Below are 23,368 nucleotides of genomic sequence, written 5' to 3'. Positions count from 1 at the left end.
TGACATTTGGTCCCTAGGAAATCTGAATTTTAATAGTCTAGCAGCTAGGAATAAGACTGACTCTGTGAGCATTGCTACTTTATCGTAGAGAGTGTGAGATTAAAAATAGTTTTCTCTCCAATGTTTAGGTTGGTCACAGCAGATGTAGCTTTTTACACTGGAAATCTTCAAGCCTTAAAAGGCCTTAAAGATTTGGACCTAAATATGTCCGAGATCTGGGAACAGAAGAGGTGATGACATACTGGAAAACTGGGTAGCTCATCTGACCATGGGATGTGTATGTTTGTGAAGAAAATATGGATGCCTGTGATTCAAGAACTGAACCTGGAACCCAGAGTGAACGGGATAGGGGAAGGGGGAAAGGAAAGTATCAGTGTTGGGAAACTGGGATTCAGTGGGATCTACAAGGAATGCCATTTTTATGCTTCCTTCAGTGAGGAGTAACTGATCAGGTGTCTATAACATTTTTCATTCTCTCTGGAAACAGACTCAGGTTTCTTTGGACCAAATCCAAAAGAACACATAGCTGTAACACAGCTGTAGTTGACTAGAATGCTCTGTATACTTTATATTAAAAAATGCTTTGCATTTCTTCCAGTGCAATGAAATTCATATGGTGTCCCACCTTATTTAATGATGGTACAATTTAAAATATTAAAATCTTAGTCAACCTCTGTAGAAAGTTTTCTCTATGAAAGTAAAGCTGTTTGAAAAATTATTTTTTTACACAGATCTTTCTATGAAAAATAAACATCTTTTGATTGCTTGGATTTAGGAACTCAATTTTTGTTTTAGTGACCAATGTCAAGTTTCAGGCCTCGTGTGTCACGTATTTAATCTTTCTACCACCACTGTATGTCATCTGAGTAAAGCCTTCCAGAATAGTCTAAATACTTGAAAGTCTGATCACAGTAATAATTAAAGAAAAAGATATTGGCATTTATTTATGCAACTACTAATTTAAATACTTTTCAGAAGGGGTATGTGAAAGGCTGCAGTTTAATAGCTGTATTTTTATACAAGTATCTATGAAGGGTTTGGTTTGTGGGTTTTTTTGCCTTTTTATTTCTAGCAAATGGTTAGAATACATTTTCATATATTCTGAGTATTTATGAGTTCTCATTTTAACATTTAGATAACAGATGAAGTATGGCCCCCTTGGGTTTTTGTTTTTGAGTTACTTTTGACATGTATATGAACAAAGACCAGGGAGAAATGGAACTTTTAAAATATAGGCTGCTGTTCTGCGGCCAGAAATATAAGGTGATGAGTAAGTTATTTAAAGATTTTATAATACCTACCTTCAAAATTAGAATCAGCAGCACTCCACAAATGAAAGTGCCTGTGCCTCACCTCACACCGGGAGTCTTGCCTAACCCCGTCAGAGTGCCTAATCTTGTTGTGATTATGTACAATGAAATAATAGTCTTATTTTGTGCTCTTCCATTTCCTAAAAGGAAAGCCTGTTTTCTTTATCATTACTAAGGTATGTCATTGGTTCTTAAACTGTCTAAAATAAAGCTGTAAAAAATTACCAGACTTTATAAGGCAACTTTTTTTTTAATACTGTACAAGTAAATTTTAAGTTACAAGCAGCCTACTTAAAAACAAGAATGGAAGAATTAGAAAATGTAATTAATCCTTAGAGAAAAGCCACAAATTCAACTACCAGCAGAGCTGATTTGGAAGGTTATTCATGAATATTTTCAGTGACAACAAGAAAGCTTCAAGGAAAGGGAACTTGTTATAAAGTTCTACCTCCACCCCACCATACTGGAGAACAAGTATGTAAGTGAAAAACCCTACCTCTACCCACCCCATCCCTTCACCTGGGAAAAGAAACATTACTTTGTGTTCATAAGTGGAGAGTCTGTGGAAAGCATGGCAGGCATCCCAGCTTTAGAACTAGATGAAAGGTATGGAATACCTTCAGGTTTAATTCCTATGGAAAGAATGATGTGGTTAAGGTTCTTAAATATTTCAAGACTAAATCTTCCAAACGAAATAGCAACTTTCCCAAGAGTCAACTGTTTTTCTTCATTTCATAAAGTTAGCATTGAAAGTATACATGTACACATGGATTGCCTCACAGCTTTATTTTTTAAATCACAAGCAATTCAAAGTGACCATCATTGAGGCCTCTGTTCAAAGATGTTCCAGCAGAGCTGCCCCAGTTTTAAGATTAAACAATATTGCACTTTAAGATGAACTTTCAGGATCCTCATTAAAGAAAAGTATTGCTTCCAACTGTGCTTTTCTTGGACTAAAAGCATATTGCAAACTCTACTTTAAAAATTAACACTGCAGGGTACAGTAGCATAGTAAAGTACCTGCCGATTTTAGAATCCTAGAGCACATTTCATCGTTAAGAAACTTTTTAGCCCATAATTAGTATGAAGTGTACACAGTATTTTTTTTTTTTCATTTCAGTGGTCCAAGATCCGAAGGTTCCCAGATACAATCTTGTTCTCTAATACTGCTCCAGGTGGGATGTCAATTCGGTCACCATGATTTGCAATGATGATAACTGTTCCCTATGTGACAGGGAAAACAAAACAGAAGAGAGTGTACTTGAAACTGCAGCCGAAATGCAACTGATTTCCTTACAATCACCGAATTTATGCAGAATTCCATTTACAATGGAACAGTTGTATTTCTAAGCAATATTAACCATGAAAAAATATGTTAAGGAAAATTGTATAATGTGTCCCTCTAACAATCCTGGCAGTAGTTCCAGATGCCCTGCCTCTGTATCAGAGGTGGTACCAGGAGTGAGAAGTGGACCCAGTGCCACAGCATAACTGGCCCTTTCGAAGAACCACTTGCAATGTCACCAGCATTACCTACCTTCGTAAAGATACCGAGGTGCTTGGTTTATATTTACATATAGGTTTGGATTTGTTTTGTTGTTAAAACCAGTTTACTAATTTATTTTTCATGTCTTAGGGGAGACTGTTTAGATGAGGCAGTCTCAGCAATAAAGTTCCGTGTACATATATGCATATGTATATATACACACACGTATGTATGTCTGTATAGTTGACCCTGGAACAACATGTGTTTGTGCAAGTCCATTTGCATGCATTTTTTCGATACAGTACTATAAATGTCTTTTCCTTATGATTTCCTTAACATTTTCTTTTCTCTAGCTTGCTTTGTTATAAGAATACAGTACATAATAAAAACACCTACTAAAATATGTGTTAATCAACTATTATCAGTAAGGCTTCCACTCAGTAATAGACTATTAGTCTGGGGGAATCAAAAGTTAGATGGGGATTTTCAGCTGCATGGGGCTCAGCACCCCAAATCCCCCATGTTGTTCAGGGGTCAACTGTATATACATCTAGACACACACATATATATATACATACACATATATCCTTATGTTTTTTTTCAAGATCTTCATTTAGTTTTACTAAGAATGCCACATGTAATCTAGGCATAGGATTTTTAAAAAAATAATTAGGAAAAAGCTGTGGTATCTTTGGTTCTGCGCTTTAATATTTATATCCATAGTCCTTCCTATTTCTTAAGCTAGAAGAATACTCAAAGTACCCAAGTACTATGGTGTAGTATCTTTACTATCAGTAAGATCAGTATCTTTAGACTGATGACAACAGATTACCTTAACAGGAATAGATTATGTTCAGTATAACTGAAGTTGCCATTTTTTCTACTTTCATTAAGATTCAGATTTGGTGAGCTAATGCTAATTTAACAGTGATTCTATTTTAAAGACTCCGATTTTCAGTAAAATAGTACCAGTTAAATTACTTCATGGTATTTGCTTTCCATTTGAATGCTATATTCCATAAAGTTCATATATACAACAATTATGATTGTATTTTAACTATGTTGTATATCTACGGAAGATAGTATTAATACTAAATATTGTGGTAAGCTATTTCATTTTTTAAATGTATTTGTCTTAGAAACAAACATCTGGTATAGACTAAGAAGTATTCCTTAAAATAAAGGTAAATTTAGGACTAGAAAATTAAACTTGTTTTGTAAAGCTAGCAGAACTAAAAATTTCATCTTAACACACCTTTAGTGAAACATTCTTGCCAAATGTCACATCTCCTGAAACTGTGAGGTGATCCAATTCAAGCATATCTGGTATACTTTCAAATCTCCTTAGATAATCCTGAACCTGAAAGAAAAGAGAAGAAGAAATTGTTTCAAAAATGGGTTAACAGAAAAAGCAGGTATTCAATTTACAAGTTAGTTTAACTGAACTGTGAAAACATTATTTATGGCCAAGCTCAGACCCTCTATGGGAAGAACTAATTTAAGCACTTTCTATATGCTAGATCCTGTGCAGGAGAGACCAGGAGATATGAACAACGTCCTTACAATCAAGCAATTTATAACACCACTGAGCAGATCAGACAATAAATTAAAAGATAGGGGTGCCTGGGTGGCTCAGTTGGTTGAGCAGCAAGTGACTCTTGACTTTGACTCAGGTCATGATCTCATGGTTCTTGAGTTCAAGCCCCATGTTGGGTTCTGCACTGACAGGCTCTGAGATTCCTTCTCTCTCTCTGCCCCCCCCCCCCCAAATAAACAAACATTAAATACATACACACATACATACATAAAAAGGTAACCAGGGTGCCTAGATGGCTCAGTCAGTTAAGCATCTGACTTTGGCTCAGGTCATGATCTCATGGCTTGTGGGTTTGAGCCCCGCATTGGGTTCTATGCGACAGCTAAGAGCCTGCTTTGGATTCTGTATCTCCCTATCTCTCTGTTCCTCCCCCATTTGTTCTCGCTAGCTCTCTCAAAAATGAATGAATTAATCAAAACATAACCAACATGATAAGAGCCCAATGAGTAATTCAAATAATCTGGAGTTTAGCTGGAAAGAGAAAGAGAGATCATCACTGTTTGAAGCAAGCTAGACTGGAGCTGGGCTTTATGGGATGGGTAGGATTCAGAAGAAATGGAGTATTTCATGAACAGCAGCACAGATTATCATTATAAATGATCACTATCTTTACCGCCTCTTGTTTCCTTAGATTTATAGGCACTAGAAATTGTCTGTCTTATATGGCCTCATTTCCTGTTTTGCTAAGAAAATTAGAAGCAACCTGAAAAGTTTCACTGGCTTCTACTATCACTGAGTTGCTCCCTAGCCCATTACTCTGTCCCTCTTGTTACTGGGGTGGGACTCTTTACTCCAACTTAAGGCCAGTCCTTCTTATGGCCTAATTCAAGGGTATTATCCAGTGATCATTTCTCCTTCCATGTTTTCTCCCTCTGACTGCATCAATTCTGATCAATGTATAAACGTGCCATAAATTCTCCCATCTTTAAAAAGCAAACGAAATATCTCAAATCCTATATCCCTTTCTATCTATGGCTGCTTTTTGTTGTTGCTTTCTGTAAAACCAATTTCTTGAATTAGTTGTCCAAATTCATCTAATTTCTCTTCTATTAAATCCATTCCAGTCAGGCTCCAGAACCTCTATATTGATAAATCTGGTGGTGAATTCTCCTTGATCTTACTGGAACCATTCATCTTACTTGAATCAGCAGCAACACCTGACACAGGTGATTTCTTTCTTTCTTTCTTTCAACATTTTCTTAATTTGGCTTTCAGGACATACACATTCATGGTTTTCCATGCAGTTCCTCACCTGTAACTCGTCAGTCACCTTTACTGCTTCCTTCACCTCATCCCCATCCTCTAAGCCTTGACTACCTTAGGGCTCAGTTCTTGGGACACCTCCTCCTAGGTGATCCCTATCTCATGGCTTTAAATACCAGCTGTACATGGAGGACATGTACCTATATCTTCTAGATCTCTCCTCTGATCTAAAAAGAATCTAATAAATTTGAAGGTCTAATAAATTCAGTATCTCCAAAACTCAACTCCCCATCCTGCTTTCCCTACATCTGTTCCCCTAAACCTACTTCCCCCATTTCTGTAAGTGGCTGGCAATTCCATGCTTCCAATTGCACAAGCTAAAAACCTTGGCGTCTTTCCTAATCTTTTCTCTTACACTCCCCATCTAGTCCAACGGCAAATCCTGTAGCTACAACTTTCAAAATATCTCAGCACGTCAACTATTTCCACTGCCATCACCCTGGTCAAAGCCACCATTTCCTCTTGCCAGGATTCCTGCAATAGCCTGTTCCCTGGTTTCCCTGATTCCACCCTTGCTCACCAGATCAGTCACTTCACCCCTCAGCTCACAACTCTGATGGTTTTTCATCCACCAGAAGAAAAGGAAAAAAAAAAAAAAGCCACCTACATTCCCAATATTCAATGACAAGGTTCTACATATTGGGCTTGTTCCCTCTTTGACCAACTCCTCCCCCCATCTCTCACTTGCTCTGCCCCAGGCAGATTGTGTTCTGTCCCTAAAACACATTCATCCTCTGAGTAGCCATTAACCACTCAGCCCATATTCTCAAATTAGAGCAGCTCAAGTTCTTATCTCCTGCAGGGTATGGAAGAGGCTAGGAAGAGTGAGGGGAGGGTGAGGCTGGGCAGAAAAATGGCTGGCAATACCTTTTCAGAATGTGGGAAAATGGTGAGTATTTGTACCACCAGGATTTTCCCAGCTCAGCCAGGCTGATGAGAGGCACCCAAAACAGGGACTGATGCTATCCTGGGAAATGCAGCATAGCCACAAGACCCAGAATCATCTGCCATCAATATATGAGGCAGTACATACCTCCACACCAGGTGGCACTTAAACCACAACCAGGACTAGAACAGGCCTGGAGGGCATAACAGGACTCCAGGCCAGCCTCAAAGGCTCACCCTGTCACCTTCATTAACCTCACAATATTTTATGTGATGAAATTTTTTTAAATGTTAATTTATGAGAGAGAAACAGAAAGAGAGCAAGAGCAGGGGAAAAAGGGAGAGGTAGAGAAGCCCAAGCAGGCCCCTCACTGTCAGCACAGAGCCCTATATGGGGCTCAATCCAACGAACCATGAGATCACGACCCAAGCTGAAACCAAGAGTCAGACACTTAAGTGACTGAGCCACCTGGGAACCTCCATGATGAAATTTTTTGAATTCCATTTATCATGTTAGGGTGAGGTTTTACTATACTTGCTACTGCCCTTGCCCGGCATGCTTTTCACCCCAGATACTTGCATTATATACTTCATTTCTCAGTGAGACCGTCTCTCTGGCCACCCAGTATAAAATTATACCAACACCACCCCACCCACACATTTCCTACTCCTGCTTTATTCTCCTTCATACTATTTCCCATCACTTGACATATATACATTTAGTTGCTTATTATCATTCTTACCTCACCAGAATATTCACGAAGGCAAGGATTTTAGTCCATTTTATTTGCTGCTAAATATCCAGCACTTAGATCACTGCCCAGCACATGGTAGGGGCTCAATATTTGTTAAACAATTAACATTCTCCCACTGATGAAAACAGTAAATGGTTTTACAAGAGACATAAAGTAAAATGTCCCAAAATGTAAACATTCTTTTCTACTCTATAGCAATAATCAGATTTCAAAAGTGAATTACATGTTTATCTTCAACAGCTGATTCCTTTTAAAAGACATCAAAGACAGAGGACTATAATAGGTTAGCAGCTGAGACTAATTAGACCCCAATTCATATCTGTATCATTTTTATACTTACACATTTAAGAAATACAAATGCACATGTATATCGTATTTATAATTACGTACCTTTGTAAAAGAACTGCCTAATTTAACCAAGGGTACTGTAGGAAATTCCCTCTTTTCACTCATTGTCAAAGATCCTGCATTAAGGCTATAGAGGTTTGACATCACAAGCAAGAGATCTGATGTGGTTTTGACAGGTAGAAAACGGCTCCTAGGAACATTAATACCTAGAGAGTTCTCAAAACTTTTAATGGCAGCCCCTACTGCAGTTTCTAACTGAATGACATTCAGGCCTCCATCCAAAGTCTGTAAGAAAAAAAAGGGGTCAGGGGGAGAGGAGAAACAGGTTTTAGCAACTTTGTTTCGTGGAGGCAGGTTAATATTTGGGGAGTGGTTTCAGAGACCCATTGAAGGAAACAAGAATTTTGAGAACTGATATTTAGCAAGCACATACCATATGCCAGGTGCTTATACATACGTGGTCTTTTTTTGGCGTCATAACTCCTCTCTTTATTAATATTTCTATTTTACAATAAGGAACCAAATGTTCACAGAAAACTCATGCAAGGTGCCTGTCTGTGGCCAAAAGACCTTTACGTGTCAGAGCAACAAGTAAGACCGAGGTCGGTTGCTCTCTTTTTGGGCCCTGTGCTCTTGCTGCTACCACAGCCCCAGGTGAAGTGAGGGTACCAGGGCTTGGCACACTAAAGAGATGGATGGGTGTAGACTCGGAAGGACAGGGCCAGAAACTGGAGAGACTGACTAGGCAAAAAGGAGGAACCAATGAATAGATGGACCAGACAGAGTGGGGGCAGCAGGTCTGCGTGCAGCCCACCTATTATGATCTTAGGAACCAGGGAGACCAGGGCTGCACCTGTGGCTTACCTTTGGATTCACGATGATTTCCATATCAATAGCATTTTGCTCTTGCAGTCTTTTAACTGCCGCAAGAGAGATCCATAGGTTGTTTGTGTTAAATATTTTGAATTTTGATACAGACTTGAACTCATCAACGTGTGCTTTCGGCACTTGAGCGATTTCCACCAGTCTCAGTTTGCCTTCATACTGAGTGAGGGTCCCACCCTAGAAAGGCAGACAGGAGTGTGTGAGTGCCTCCACATCTCTCCCAGTCACAGCCATACCACACTATTTTCTAGTCTGTGAAAGGACATTGATGATAAAGTCCCCCAGAAATCAAACGCTTTCGCACTGATTCAATCTGTAATACGCAGCAACATACATATTATAGTAGTGAACCAAAAAAAATATTCAGGTTGTGTGTCATTTTATACTGTGTACCCACCCTCTCATCCATAATAAAAGCCGTGGGAGTGTATCCGAGTCTTCCTCACTTTTCGAAGGCCTGCTACTGGAACGGCCATTCCTCTTATTCCCAAACCACAGTCCATCACAAACAACTAGTCCTACCACCTCAGACCCTGCTCTGACTGGCTGCAGGATCAGCGGAGAAGAGGGAAGACAGAGGCACAACTGGATGAGAAGTGACCCCCAGAGTGGCCTCCGCTTAGAGCTGTTCTTAAAGTCATGAGGTGACAGCAGTGTAAGGAGAGGGGAACGTTCACTCACCTATCAGGGGGCATTTGCAAGAAGCATAGAACCCAGCCCAGGAACTGACCATTTTAGTATTTACACACTGTCTGCTTCTCTTACTCCCTGTGGCTAAGTAGTAAAACCTTGTGTACCATTTCATCAAATGCCAAGTGTCATCACCACTAAACATGCAAAATTATAAAAAAATTTGTGCCAAACAACTGCATTTTTTTCCAATTACAGAGACATTACAGTGATAAAAAAATATATTGAAGTGCATAAGTAAAAACAGAAATAGTAAATTTTCACTAAAGGAACAATGAAATAAATACACTTAAGCACCAAACTAGAAGAATATTAAAGGTATGAACAAACGTTGAAACTGTTTTCACTTAGGATTCAGATTTATCCTACAAATATATGTGAAATTGTTTTCAGTTAGAATCATCCCTATAGATTACTCAACAATACTGTTAACTCTTGATTTATACCCACACAGTTATGTCAGGTGAAACTTGGAGTGAGATAGTATACTATAGAGCACTCTATCTTACAGTGATGTTATCAAGTGGATACATGTGTTTTGCTTCACACAAAAAATTCTGCAAATAAAAATAGCTTGAGCTACATAACCTGTGAAATGTGAGATCTGAATCCCCAAACTGCTTCCTCTCAGTATTTACCTTTACATCTGCACGTGTTTTATTTGTGACTTCCATGACAAATTCACAGGGTTTCCCATTGGGTGGGTTCATTAGATGATTAAGAATATAAAGATCCACAGTGGCACCCAGATTATCTATGTTGGACACAAAAATATACTCTTTGCCTTCTCCTATAAGGGTGTCAAGCAAACCAGAGTTGTAGAAACTGGCGTAAATATCACCGTGACCTGGAGGGTACCAAGCTTCTGTATTTTCCCCTGAGTACGAGACATCCTTTGCTACAGGCAGTAAAGATTCCTTATTAATCCTCGGGTACCTTTAAAAAAAAAAAAAAGTCTTTTTCAATATCAGTTCGGAGAGTATTCCAGACCTTCAAGTAAAACAGTGCATTTAAAGTTAAATAAAACTGGGGCACCTAAGTGGCTCAGTTAGTTAAGCATCCAACTTGGTTTCAATTCAGGTCATTATCTCAAGGTTTGTGGGTTCGAGCCATGCATCGGGGTCCAGAGTTCTCTCTCCCTCTGTCTCTGCTCCTCCCTCTACCCCATGTGTGCACACGTGTGCATGTTCTCTCAAAAATAAAACTTCCAAAACACCCACAAAGTTAAATAAAACTTTTCAGTCTATTAAAAGTAATCAGGTAAATCCATTTAAGAAAATCTCTTTAAAAAAAAATCTCTCATCTGTGTTGTTCAATAATCAGTTAACTTCATCATAATATTTGCTGCAAAAAAATTTCCATCATCATACAAATGGGAGGACACTGCATATTCTTAAGATACTAATATATTTTGTAACTCTAAAATAGTCATAGATTAGAGTACTCTAATGAATTTACATGAAGTCAATTTCTCAAACTTACTTGGCCTATCTGGGAGATCTATCTGGGAGAATCTGTCCATTCTTACAAAGACATCTATTCAGGGGCAGTGCTGTTTCTTTCCCAGAAAAATCAACAGCAGATTAGTGCTCAGGGACATGTGCTTCCTACCACTAGTGAGAACATGTACCGGGGCTGGCAGTGGGGGAAGGGGGGACAGAGGAGCTAGCACTGTAACAGACCAAGGACCAACCAGAAAACAGAGGAAGAGCACCTGCAACATACAAAATGTCCATGAAAAAGTAGATTAAAAACAAAAACAACTGATGATACAATTTTATAAATACCCATTCTGTACCAGTTCACATAGCCCCATATCCATCCTTAAATGGAAGACTTCTTTTCCCACTTGCCTGGGCTTTATCAAAATTCATCATCTGAATTCCTTTCTATGGGCACACCTTGGAGATACTGCAGTTTCTGTTCCAGACCACAGCAATAAAACAAATGCCGCGATAAAGCGAGTCAAAGTTTTTTTGGCTTTCCAGTGCATATAAAAGTTATGTTTACACTATACTATAGTAAGTGTGCAGTAGTAGCGTTATGTCTTAAAAAAAACAAAAAAACGATGTACATACCATAATTAAAAAGACACTTCATTGCTAAAAAATGATAACCATCCTGTGGGCTTTCAGCAAGTCATAATGACTGATCACAGGTCACAACAAATATAATAATAAAGAAAAAATCTGAAATATCGTAAGAATACCAAAACGTGTGACACAGACACAAAGTGAGCAAAATGCAGCTGGAAAAGTGGCACCAATACCAACAGACTTACTTGTTCAATGCAAGGTCACCACAAACCTTCAACTTGTGAAAAACTACAGTATCTGCAAAGCACAACAAAGTGGAAGGCAATCTAACAAGGTGTGACTGTGCTTCCCTTCCCCAAAGATTTTTTCCAGAAGTTATTAAATTCCCCCCAATCCTATTCAGGATGTTGAATAAATGTCTTCCCATATGAAAGAAAGTTATCAACACGGTAGACTATAAAAGATTTTCATAGACCCACGTGGATCCCAAATATGCCCTCAGAAAGCCAAGACCTATAAGCCAGCCTCAAATATTCTGAACATGGAACAAGCAGGTTCTCTCTTAAGAATTAAGGTTATAGAATCGCAGAGTGACTGTATCACCTATCTATGAACAAGTGTGCAGCCTCTAAAGGCACTAAGCATTTGCAAACACGAGTTTGTGGCACTGCACATCTTGATGTTGCTCTGTTTCAACAAGAAAAAAGTCTGTTTCCCAGGAATAACATTCCTCAGACTTATTTTTTTTAACTTATCTTATCGTACCTGCTTTGATTAAAAGTGTAGATTTTCACACGACAATGATTGTACTTCTGTAGTATTTTTTTTGTATCTTCATCCGTGTTAAAAGAGTTCATTAGAACAAGAGGAACATCTGTATTGTAGGTTTTGTTCAAATGCTAGGAGGGACGAAAATAACAGATTACTCGGATTTACTTTACTTTCACTTAAAAGTGTAAAACCCTTAATGTTTAATCACAAAGTATCCAAGACATTACCTATATGCAGCCAAATATAAATAGTTAGCATAAGCCAGACATTTTGCTAAATAGTTCACCACGTACTTGCTCATTAAATCACAATCCTATGAAAGAGAAACTCTTGTCTGTGTTATATGGATGGCTAAACTGAGGCCCAGAGAGGCAGAGTCCAATTCCGGAGTTGTGTGCCCAGCCAGTGCCCTGTGGCCTTACTGGATAGGCAAATGCTGACTACGCATTTATTTACTCTCTCTAGAGCACAGTGGGGATGAAAGTACAAATCTTACAAAGACACAGCTCCCTACTCTCAGGATTCATGTTAAGAACTGTGAATCACTCCCCAACTGAAATCTTTTCAATCTCTAGGAAGAGTTAAGGGGCAACACAGAATGAGAAGAAAAAAACAGGTTCTCAGAAGTCAGACTACCATCTCGGGCAAGTAAATCAACCTCTCTGTGCCTTGGCTTCCTCATCTGTAAAATGGGGATGAGAATAAAGAGTACTTAGCTGTTGAGTCAATTCATGAAAAGAGCTCAGAGTGATACTTAGTTTACAGTACATGCTGCTGCTGAGCTGCTGCTACTGCTAGTCTTGTAGTTGCCAGCATCGTATTAGACACTAGAGATAAGAGATTCTTTTTTGCAAAACACAGGCCACTGCCTCTGAAGAATTTAAGGTCTGTGATTAACAACTTTATCCTAAGAGACACAGTTCTTAGCATCCACGGCACCCAACCAAATCTGAAAATTCTCCCTGGCCTCCCAAAGGGGTTAATAAAGCCAGATCATCCCAGCTGGGAGGAAGGCTGCCACTAGAAAGAAATTTGGCAGAGGAGTGGGGGAGATCAAAGGAGACTCCAAAAAGATCCAGAATTGCAACAACCACAAGGGCTATTTAAAGATCAAAAGCTTTTACATCACCCTAAGGATTTGCCCTTGGGATCACCAAACCTTCTTATGTACTAATAAAAAAACTAAAGATAGCAAATTCCTTGCTATCCACATCTGTTATTTCATAAGATAACATTTATAATAACCTAAAACTGACTTCAGTAGTTCATGAGAAAGGCTGAATGTTACTCACTTCAATTTGCTGAACGGTCAGATCCAAAAAGGTATTCTCATTCCTCACACCAATCAGACTTTTCGGACCTTTGCAGCCCATGCTGGTTCCCAAACCACCATTGAGTTTCACAACCACCAGCTTATTTAGTACAGAAGATATATTATCAGGTAAGCCTCTGGCCTTTATCTTTTCATAGGGCTGAATCTGAAATTGAAAAAATAGAATTCAAGTAGGTTTTTTTTAATGTTTATTCATTTTTGAGCTAGAGAGAGACAGAGCATGAGCAGGGGTGGGACAGAGAGAGAGGGAGACACAGAATCCAAAGCAGCTCCATGCTCTGAGCGGTCAGCACAGAGCCTGACATGGGGCTCAAACTCACAAGCCGTGAGATTATGACCATAGCCAAAGTCGGATGCTTAACTGAGCCACCTAGGCACTCCTAAAATTCAAATTGTTTTATGAGAGGTTAAATCCAGTCAATCTCAGGGTTATTTCCATGTTTCCTTAAAGAGTTTGCTTTCTTCACAGAAAGTTTCAACTGCATTTCCTTTAATGTCACAAGTCCTTCTGGTACAAAATCAAGTACTTACTTGCAACTTCTCTTGCACAAAGTAGTAGTTCAGTGGCTCATTTACATTTGATGGAGTACAAGAAGGGGGAAAAGTTACAGTCTACAAATATTTGCCTGGCTGGTAAGAACATGTTAAGTCTCTTGAACTGCCTTCATAAACTCAGAATTACTAATTTGCTTCAATATAGTAAATGGGATATACAAAACTCACCAAATCTTCAAACATTTCTGGTACAGAATGGATCTACTTCAATTCTGGAGAAGTACATATGTGATCACACATTATCCCTTCTCCCAAAGGAGGCAAAAACAAAAACCAAAATGTTCCTTGCAATTCTCCTCCATTCAACAGTTAAGTCTGCCCTTCAGAGAAAGGTGGTGTAGGGTTTTTGTCATACTTCTAAGTTAGAATTTAACTGTCAGGCATCATTTTATAGAGCTTGTATTGGAAAATTCAGTGTGTTCTCTCTGCTCCAATAAATACTCTGATGGGGTGGGAAAGGCAAGAGCTGGGGCTGGAGAGAATCTCCTTGTCTGTTTCTGGGAGCACAGAGCATTTCTCTTCAACTTCTCCCTCCTAGAACAAGAACAACCACACAGTGGGTTTTCTTCAAGGCAGAGGCACAGCCAAGTCTAAATATGTTATAGTAAGAATAAAGTTTTTACAAAGGTCATAGAATATTCTCTAACCAGTTGCAGGACTTTGTTATTCTTTATTGGAATACATCATCAAATGTACTCTTCAGTTACACACATCATCATGGTGTGGGACAGTTAACACTTGAGGGGGCTGAATAAAACCATAAAGTGCTCACTTACTATGAGTTGAGCTATTTTTGTTTTGCTACCTGTAGAGCGTGTGTAGGTGGGTGGTGGATGAAATCTGTAATTGGGAAAGGAGTTCATGGGTTCACACTCCAGTGATTAGGTTGTGGAGGCAAAAATCCCTTTATACTTGGTCAAACATACATATGTGTCCTATGTCGATTCCTGACCACACAATTTCTACTGTTAGCAGCTCTTTCCACACAAACTAGTCTGGGACTCTTATTTCCTCTACCTTGCAAGACACTCTGCTAACTGCCAACTGCAGACAAATGCACTTTTGCTTGGTGTAAATAGTGAGAAACAAGAAACACTCTTCTCCAAGACTCTCTGCTGGTTACCACCCCAGTTATCACTAGTGCCACTAAGTAGTCTTCTGCAGTCATTCATATTTAAAAGGGCTGGTGACAGAGAAAGACCAAAGGAGAAGACAGGCTTGTGGGCACCATGGCCTTCAGTGGATGCTACCCCAATACTAGGATGCTAACCACCAAGGAAAAGAAGGGTAGGGAAGCAGGAAAGAACATGGACTATACTGGTTGCTTCCCTGACAGTACCTGGTCCAGTTGAGGACAACACATGGATGAAAACAACTTGGATACCCAACACACACCCCCTCCCCTCCCAGGGCCCAAGTAACTGACATTCCTTGAAGGATGTTTTGACTCCACTGCCATCAACATTGTTTCTTCAGCATGTCAGAGAAACTGGTAATATTGTTGGGGAGAAAAAGCCCAATTTAAGTGCTATACTACTAGAAAAAAATAAGAGGAGATGACAAAGCTGGAACTTGTCACCCTAATAAAACATGGCAGTTTATAATCCTTTCAAAAGCCCAGCTGTTGAAATCAACCAGTCAGTGAAAGGAATGCCACTGTGATATAATGCCTTCAAACAGTCTATTATTAGGTTAGGAGAATTTCTTGGGCACATTACATTTACTCAAAGAGTTATAAAATGGAACCAAGCCAATTAGTTTCCAATTATCTTTTAAAAGCCAAGAATTTCCATTCAGCAGTTACTTTTGACTTCCCAAAAAAGACTTACTTACGGAGGTCTCAAAAGCGTGTGAAAATCAGTTTAACTAAAACTCCCTAGTTCATGCATTCATTTTAAGTAACATTATCAGTTCAGAAATATTTTTACCTATTTAATGCTTCCTTTAATATATTTTTAAAAAATACATAAAAGCAATTTTTTTTCTACATATGGTAGACAGGCCTACATTTTCCAATTTCACCTAAAAAATTTTCATTATGAAACAGCATAATACAAGTTCATAAAATATATACAGTTGAAAGTCAAAGAACCTAAATAAATAAGAATATTACCACAAGTTATAAGTCTCCTTGAGTTTGTCCCTGATCATATTCCTCTTCCACCCCTAGTGGTAACCACCATCTTGACTTTTACTTTATTTTTACCACCTATGTATATATCCATAATGATAATATTTTACTTAATTTCATCTCTAAACTTTCGACTTGCTGGTTTAATTCATTGTTATACTTAAGAATAATTCACATTAATGCCTAAAGCTATAGTATATTCAGTTTTCACTGCCATATGGTACTCATTTTATATATCCATTAAAAGAATCCATTAAAAGAATGGCTGTCACTATTCACAGATGATATGATTCTATATAGAGGAAATCCAAAGACCCTACAAGTAAGTTATTAGAATAATGTGAGCATAGCAACATTGAAGATAAATGATCAATATTTTAAAAAACAACTGTTTTTAGAGCCCTGTACTCTGTGGTGAGAATGTAAAAAGGTGTCCAGCTGTTAAGAAAAAAAGTATTGTGGCTCCTAAAAAAACTTTAAATAGAATACCATATGATCTACCAAATCCACTTCTGGGTATACACTCCAAAGAATTGAAAGCAAGTTCTCAAAGAGATGTTTGCACACTTACCTTCATTATTCACGATAGCCAAAAAGTGGAAGCAACTCAAATGTCCATCAACAGATGAATGGATAAAACAAAATATGGCACATACACGCAATGGAATAGCATTCGGCTTTAACAAGGGAAAGAAATTCTGATACATAGTACAATATGAACGAAGTATTAGGTTAAAGTGAAATAAGCCAGTCATAAAAAACAAATACCTGTATGATTCAACTTATATGGGGCACCTAGAGTAGTCAGACTCCTATAGACAGAAAGCAGAAGGGTGGTTACCAAGGACTGGGGAAGGGAGGAATGGGGGAGTTGTTTAATGGGAACAGTTTTAGTTTTGCAAGATCAAAGATTCTGGAGGTTGGCTGCATAACAATGTGAATGTACTAATGAATTTTATGTTTAGAAATGTTTAAAAATGATTTAAAGAAGATTAACTCTCTCTCTCTCTCTCTCTATATATATATATATGAAGAATTAGAAAACAGGATTAAAAATAGCAAATATTTAGGAATAAATCTAACAAAAGATATGCAAGACTTCTCTACACTGAACACTATAAAACATTTCTGAGAAAAATTAAGACTTAAATAAATTCAAGGATGTATTTATCATGTTTATAAACTCGTAAACTTACAAATGTAAAGATGCCAATTCTTCCCAAACTGATCACTGCAATCCTAACCAAAATCACAACAGTTTTTTTGTGTGTGTGGAAACTGACAAGCCTATTTAAAAGTGTATGAAATGCCCTATGACCCAGCAATAGCACTGTTAGGAATTTACCCAAGGGATACAGGAGTACTGATGCATAGGGACACTTGTACCCCAATGTTTATAGCAGCACTCTCAACAATAGCCAAATTATGGAAAGAGCCGAAATGTCCATCAACTGATGAATGGATAAAGAAGTTGTGGTTTATATACACAATGGAATACTACGTGTCAATGAGAAAGAATGAAATATGGCCTTTTGTAGCAACGTGGATAGAACTAGAGAGTGTGATGCTAAGTGAAATAAGTCATACAGAGAAAGACAGATACCATATGTTTTCACTCTTATGTGGATCCTGAGAAACTTAACAGAAGTCTATGGGGGAGGGGAAGAAAAAAAAAAAGAGGTTAGAGAGGGAGAGAGCCAAAGCATAAGAGACTCTTAAAAACTGAGAAAAAACTGAGGGTTGATGGGGGATGGGAGGGAGTGAAGGGTGAGTGATGGGTATCGAGGAGGGCACCTTTTGGGATGAGCACTGGGTGTTGTATGGAAACCAATTTGACAATAAATTTCATATTAAAAAAAGTGTATGAAAATACAAAGGGCAACGAATAGATAAGACACTCTGAAAGAAAACCATCAAGTTGGGAGAACCAACTTCGTGACAGTCTTTTCTAATTGTAGTAGCATAAAATTTGCCAACCTAGCCATTTTAAGTGTACAGTTCAACAGTATTAAGTATATTCACACTGTTGAGCAACCAATCTCCAGAATTATTTTTGACTTGCGAAACTGGAACTATACTCTTTACAAAACATGTCCCCATTCCCTCCTCCACCCAGCTCCTGGCAACCACCCTTCTGTCTTCTGCCTCTAGGAGTCTGACTACTCTAGAAACCTCATACAAGTGGAATGATACAGTGTTTGTTTGTGATGGACTTATTTCACTTTGCCTAACATCCTCAAGATTCATTTAGCATTCTTTCTTAAAGGTGGCTTGTATGTTTGAGGATATTCCAAATTATTGGAGATTTTCCCAGAAAAAGTCCATATTTAAAGTTTCTTTGTGTGTATGAAACATACCTGGGAAAAGGAGGGCTGGTATGAAGGACTGGAATACAGGTACAGCTTGGCAAATCTATGATAAATTGAGTACTATAAAACTTACGTGTAAGTTATAAAACTTAATATTTACAGATATTAAAAATGGAATAGAATACAAGTTCTGAAGTCTCAGTTTAGTAATCAGACAATGGGTTCTTTTTATTTGAGTTTAGCAAATACACCCTAACTTTGAATTAAAAAAAATTAAAGGATGAAAAGAAAATTACAAGCATAACCACAGTTCTAAAAGTATAAACCGAAGAAAATGCTGTGCTTCAGATACATGTGAGAACAATGCAGAATGGCAGGCTGTGGATTTCAAACATCATTCAATACCTGTGTTCTGAATTTCCTCTTATCTCTAAAGGATAGGCAGCCTGTCATTTCAAGGGAAAAACCACAGAAATACAAACAATATAAAAAGATTTCTTCATATTTAAGTATATTACAATCAAAACATTAACAGGATGTCACTTTTTTCACTGTCACTCTCTAGACATAGTGTCCACTAGAACTTTATGCAACTATGGAAGTGTTTTATTTGTAATGGCCACGTGTGGCTATTGAGCATTAAATGTGGCTAATGCAACTAAGGAACTGAAGTTTTCATTTAATATTAATGTAAATCAACACACACGGCTAATGGTATGTGCAATTCTATATGGTCTATTTAAAAAAAAAAAATCAACCAAGGAATCAGAGTTATGTTTTTCATTTTAATATAACTGCTCAGATCTTTTTTTGTTCACTATAACCTTTTTCCACTTCAATACCACTGACATCACAAGACACTCGACTCAACACATAAAAAGATGAGCTAAAACCTAATTCTTTCTTGTCTTCAGTAATCAACATTCCATTTCTACAACAATGCACAATAGTGAGCTTTTTACTAAGGATAAACCGATACTCAACTTCAGCATTAGAATCTGACCAAATTATCTGTATTCAGTCTCAGCTTAACCCTCTCGAAGGCTGAATGCCAACTCCCACAGCTACATACCAATTCAGGAGTCCCAGAACCTATGATGATGTAGGTATTATCATATTTTACCGTTACTGCAACCTCAGCAATTCAAACAAGGCATACCATTAGAATTAGTTGTCAATATCTGACTAATCTGCTTCAAATTGAGGTAAACATTCTAGATGTAACTTGGGGTGAGAAATTTCAGGTAACAATGTTCTAACCAATCTAATATAAATGATTACTACAAGAGTAAAAATGCTACATTCTAAAAGCTATTCATGTTATGTACAATGTTTGCAAATATTTCAGTTAAATTTAAATTGGGAAACTGACAATAAACATAAAAATTGAGTATGTAGGGTATCTTTAGGAAGAATATAATTTCCATTATGAACTGACAAATGTTTGTACAGATATACATAGTAATACCAAGTGAATAATGTAAATTGGATATCTTAATTTTAACCTTTAAAGAAATGCTTGGTATACTAACATGAATAGCATTAAAGTGAGCTTTAGGAACCATGTTTAATTTTTAGCTATTTAATTTCCTTTAGGTCATGAATCTTTAGGAAAAAACACTAACAGGAATTTTTCACTTCCTGTGAAGATGAATTAAAAACCAAAATGTCAACCTTATGCCTAAAGTTTCACCAAGAGAAGAAACAAACGTCCAAAATCATACATATTCAAGATAAATCATCTTTGACCCACACACCATAAAAAATACAAAGTCCATGAAAAGTATTTAGAGAAAAAGTACATTCTGTTCACACCAATGAAACTTTGAAACATGGAGTTAGGACATATGGCTCTCAGCCAAAAGATGTATCAGGTATACTTGTAGTTTTAATTCAAATCCCCCCAAGATTGGTATCTTAAGAACTTGAGTTTAATTTTTAATTTTTTTAATGTTTGTTTAGTTTTGAGAGAGAGACAGAACGCAAGCAGGGGAGAGGCAGAAAGAGAGAGGAAGACATAGAATCTGAAGCTGCTCCAGGCTCTGAACTGTCAGCACAGAGCCCGACACAGGGCTTGAACCCATGAACCATGAGATCATAACCTGAGCTGAAATTGAATGCTCAACCGACTGAGCCACCCAAGCACCCCTAAAAATTTTTTAGCATTTATTTATTGTGAGAGAGAGAGAGCAGGGGAGGGGCAGAAAGAGGGGGCGAAAGAGAGAATCCCAAGCAGGCTCTGCCCTGTCAGCACAGAGCCTGACGTGGGACTCAATTTCATGAACCGTGAGATCATGACCTGAGTCAAAATTAAGAGTTGGATGCCTAACCGACTGAGCCACCAAGGTGTCCCAAGAACTTGAGTTTAACTTTTAAATGTAATTCTGAATTATTTTTCAAATATTTGGGATGAAATAAAATGATCTGATTGAAGCATAACATTGAGTTCCAAAACAGAGTTAAAGACTTTTGGGTACAAGCCCAGGCAACTACCAGTTGAGTGGACAGAACTCTGTGAAATGCCACATTTAAAACCCTCCACCCTAAGCTGAGTGGACAAGGAGTCTCACCTTATCTGTACAAATGTCAAGGAACCAGGGTTCTTTATATGGTGCTTTCAGTAATACCCACTCATCTTGCTATATCTAATCTTTAAAGCAGCTAATTAAAAAAAAAAAAAAAAGGCTTCACTGAGGAACTTGACTGTTAACACGAAAAAGGACTGACCAGAACTATGGTGGGGAAGGGAGGAAGAGCCACAAGATGCGAAGTAACAGTTGTGACTAGGAGAGAGATGTCCAAAATGGGCAGGTTGGTGCTGCTGGAAGCCTTCCCTGGACATTTTTCACTTACGTTTCATGACTTATAACCCACCCCACTCCCCAACAGAAATAGACACAGACACACACATATGCAAAGAAAGGTACCAATCATTTGATTCCAGGAAGCCAGGACACTTTCCGTCTAAAGTTTATTACAGGTTAAATTAGGCGGTAAGCTTTCCATCACATAAGCCACCTTATGTGAGAACACAAGTTCTCTCTGTTGCTGATGCTGTCCACACCCTCACCAGGGACCTCACCAAGCAATCCCACAGAGCTCAGTTTAGTTCCACAAACTAAGGGGATCTGTGTTAGAGAGTTGCTTCGCAACAGCTGAAGTGACACCAGACACACCTAAGTCACAGAGACATTTTTAGACTTGCCCTTCACTTTCCTTTTCTCAGCTGCCTCAGGAGAATGCACAAAGACATCTACTCATGCAAAGAAGGATGGGATTTGGAGACAACAGGGGGTACCACGCACTGCCGGACACGACCTCGATATTACTCTGACTCAATCACTTTAGTCAACCACTAGTGCGATCTTTATGTCCTCAATCCTGATCATCCCGTTTCTCTTTATCCAAAACATGAAGAGAATTCAGTGTTGTGAGACCTCCACCACAAATAAATACACAATAGGGCAACCACTACATGTGAAGTGGGGCAAACCCCATGAGGCTCCCTGCAAGATGCACACAGAAGGCTAGGCCACTCACGTTCCCTCCTCCTGGGAGAAAAGAACTGTTCGAATACCCAACTTCCTCTGGCAGTGAACAAAACAAAGTAGTTGGCAATGTACTAAAGAACATGATTTAAACAAGATTCTGCCCTCTAGAGTGTCAATCTAGTTTCTCTGCAGAAACTGAAAGATTTTTAAGAAGATCTTTTAAAAACTATCTACCATGATCTGTACCTTGCCAAGTCTGTTCACAACTTAGTTTCCAGTTAGAAGAAAAGCTGAATTCATCACACAGTCATGGACACACTGTTCCCATTAGCAATAGTATAACCCAGTTCTTGGTAGCATATTTGTGCTATTCCTGGAGACAGCGCCAAATGCCCAAAACAAGCTAACAGTACCTGCCCTGTTATGGTTCACAAGGGTATGATTATTGCAATCTGAAAGATTTTTTTTCAACAAAAGCAAGTTTGCCTGAAAGAAAATGAACTATGTAAACAGTAAAACAAGTTTGAAACGACGCTCCATATGTGCAGGAAGTATTCCAAGAACATAAGCTTATTCACAAAACCCTTACTGCATGGTCTGTGTGCCAAGTTCAGTGCCAGGCACTTTCACATACTGTCTCTCCATTTCACATTTCTAAAGGTAATGACTAAGTTCAGGGTCATTTGAAAGCTCCTACACATTAATGACATACCTAGATCAGAGATTTTTTTTTTCCACTAAGCCCCTCAGCCACCGAGATGAACTCAACCCCTATTTCACAGGCCAAAAAAAAAAAAAAAATCATCATTTATGGGAACACTCTCAACTTTCCACCACCAGATGCTCAGAACCTTCCTGCATCTCCATCCTTGTTTCTTTCCCCCATCCTTCTGGTCACAGGAGGAGTTGTCCTCCACCCTAAGGCAATCTCTCCACCAGTGCCCATCTCAAAAATCCATTTCATCAATCATCCAGTCTCATTGGCAGACTCCCCCTCTTGATTCCTTTCCATCAACATGAACACATTCAACATTTGCCATCTAAAAACCAAGAAAGAAAATAGGAGTGCATACACTCACTTTCCTTTTCTACACCTACATCCCTCTTCTTAGAGGCAGGGCTTCTGGAAAAAGTTGCTATGCTCACTTCTGCTTCCTCACCTCCCATTCATTCACTCATTCACTGCAATTCGGTCTTCTCTACAGTTCAGCAAACTGCTCATCCATATCCTCCTAACTGTGAAATCCTATCAGTGACATCGATTTTTCTCTTGCACGCTCAGCTACATTCGATATAACTTAACATTCATTCTATCTTGAAATGCTCTATTCTCCTTGGCTTCTGAAGCCCCACATTCTATTTTCCTCCTCTTTCTGCCTGTTCCTTTTTAAGCCCATTTTAGGTAGACCTCCTCTTCCCAGGCAATCTGCTCCAATCCATGGCTTCATTCATTCACTCTTGTCTCTACGGTACCAAGACAAACACAGCTGCTCAGCCAGAAGACTGTTCCCATTTGATCAATG

The 23,368-nt window shown here is 38.4% G+C and overlaps 2 protein-coding genes across 13 annotated transcripts in view; one reads left to right on the top strand and one right to left on the bottom strand.

Moving 5' to 3' along the window:
• Window positions 1-23,368, top strand: part of VPS54 (VPS54 subunit of GARP complex) — a 169,748-nt gene that overhangs the window by 120,358 nt on the left and 26,022 nt on the right. For 5 of the 6 annotated variants that reach the window (XM_042932429.1, XM_042932427.1, XM_042932431.1 and 2 more), the window contains one exon: window positions 129-1,534. The exons of the other annotated variant lie outside the window; for it this stretch is intronic. In XM_042932429.1, coding sequence (XP_042788363.1) covers window positions 129-234 — 106 coding nt within the window. In that variant the 3' untranslated portion in view covers window positions 235-1,534. Of the gene's footprint in view, window positions 1-128; window positions 1,535-23,368 lie in introns of those variants that run through there. 6 annotated transcript variants of the gene reach the window in all.
• Window positions 2,072-23,368, bottom strand: part of UGP2 (UDP-glucose pyrophosphorylase 2) — a 64,415-nt gene continuing 43,118 nt past the window's right edge. For all 7 annotated transcript variants that reach the window (XM_042932440.1, XM_042932444.1, XM_042932437.1 and 4 more), the window contains 7 exons: window positions 13,319-13,504; window positions 12,021-12,154; window positions 9,858-10,155; window positions 8,509-8,706; window positions 7,687-7,929; window positions 4,052-4,156; window positions 2,072-2,534 (listed from right to left, as the gene is read on the bottom strand). In XM_042932440.1, the coding sequence (XP_042788374.1) occupies window positions 2,427-2,534; window positions 4,052-4,156; window positions 7,687-7,929; window positions 8,509-8,706; window positions 9,858-10,155; window positions 12,021-12,154; window positions 13,319-13,504 (1,272 nt within the window). In that variant the 3' untranslated portion in view covers window positions 2,072-2,426. The remainder of the gene's footprint in view (window positions 2,535-4,051; window positions 4,157-7,686; window positions 7,930-8,508; window positions 8,707-9,857; window positions 10,156-12,020; window positions 12,155-13,318; window positions 13,505-23,368) is intronic.

Source organism: Panthera leo, chromosome A3 (genome assembly GCF_018350215.1).
Source record: "Panthera leo isolate Ple1 chromosome A3, P.leo_Ple1_pat1.1, whole genome shotgun sequence".
Lineage (NCBI taxonomy): Eukaryota > Metazoa > Chordata > Mammalia > Carnivora > Felidae > Panthera > Panthera leo.
Note: the sequence above shows the minus strand (reverse complement) of the source record. Positions and strands in the feature narration are given on the sequence as shown.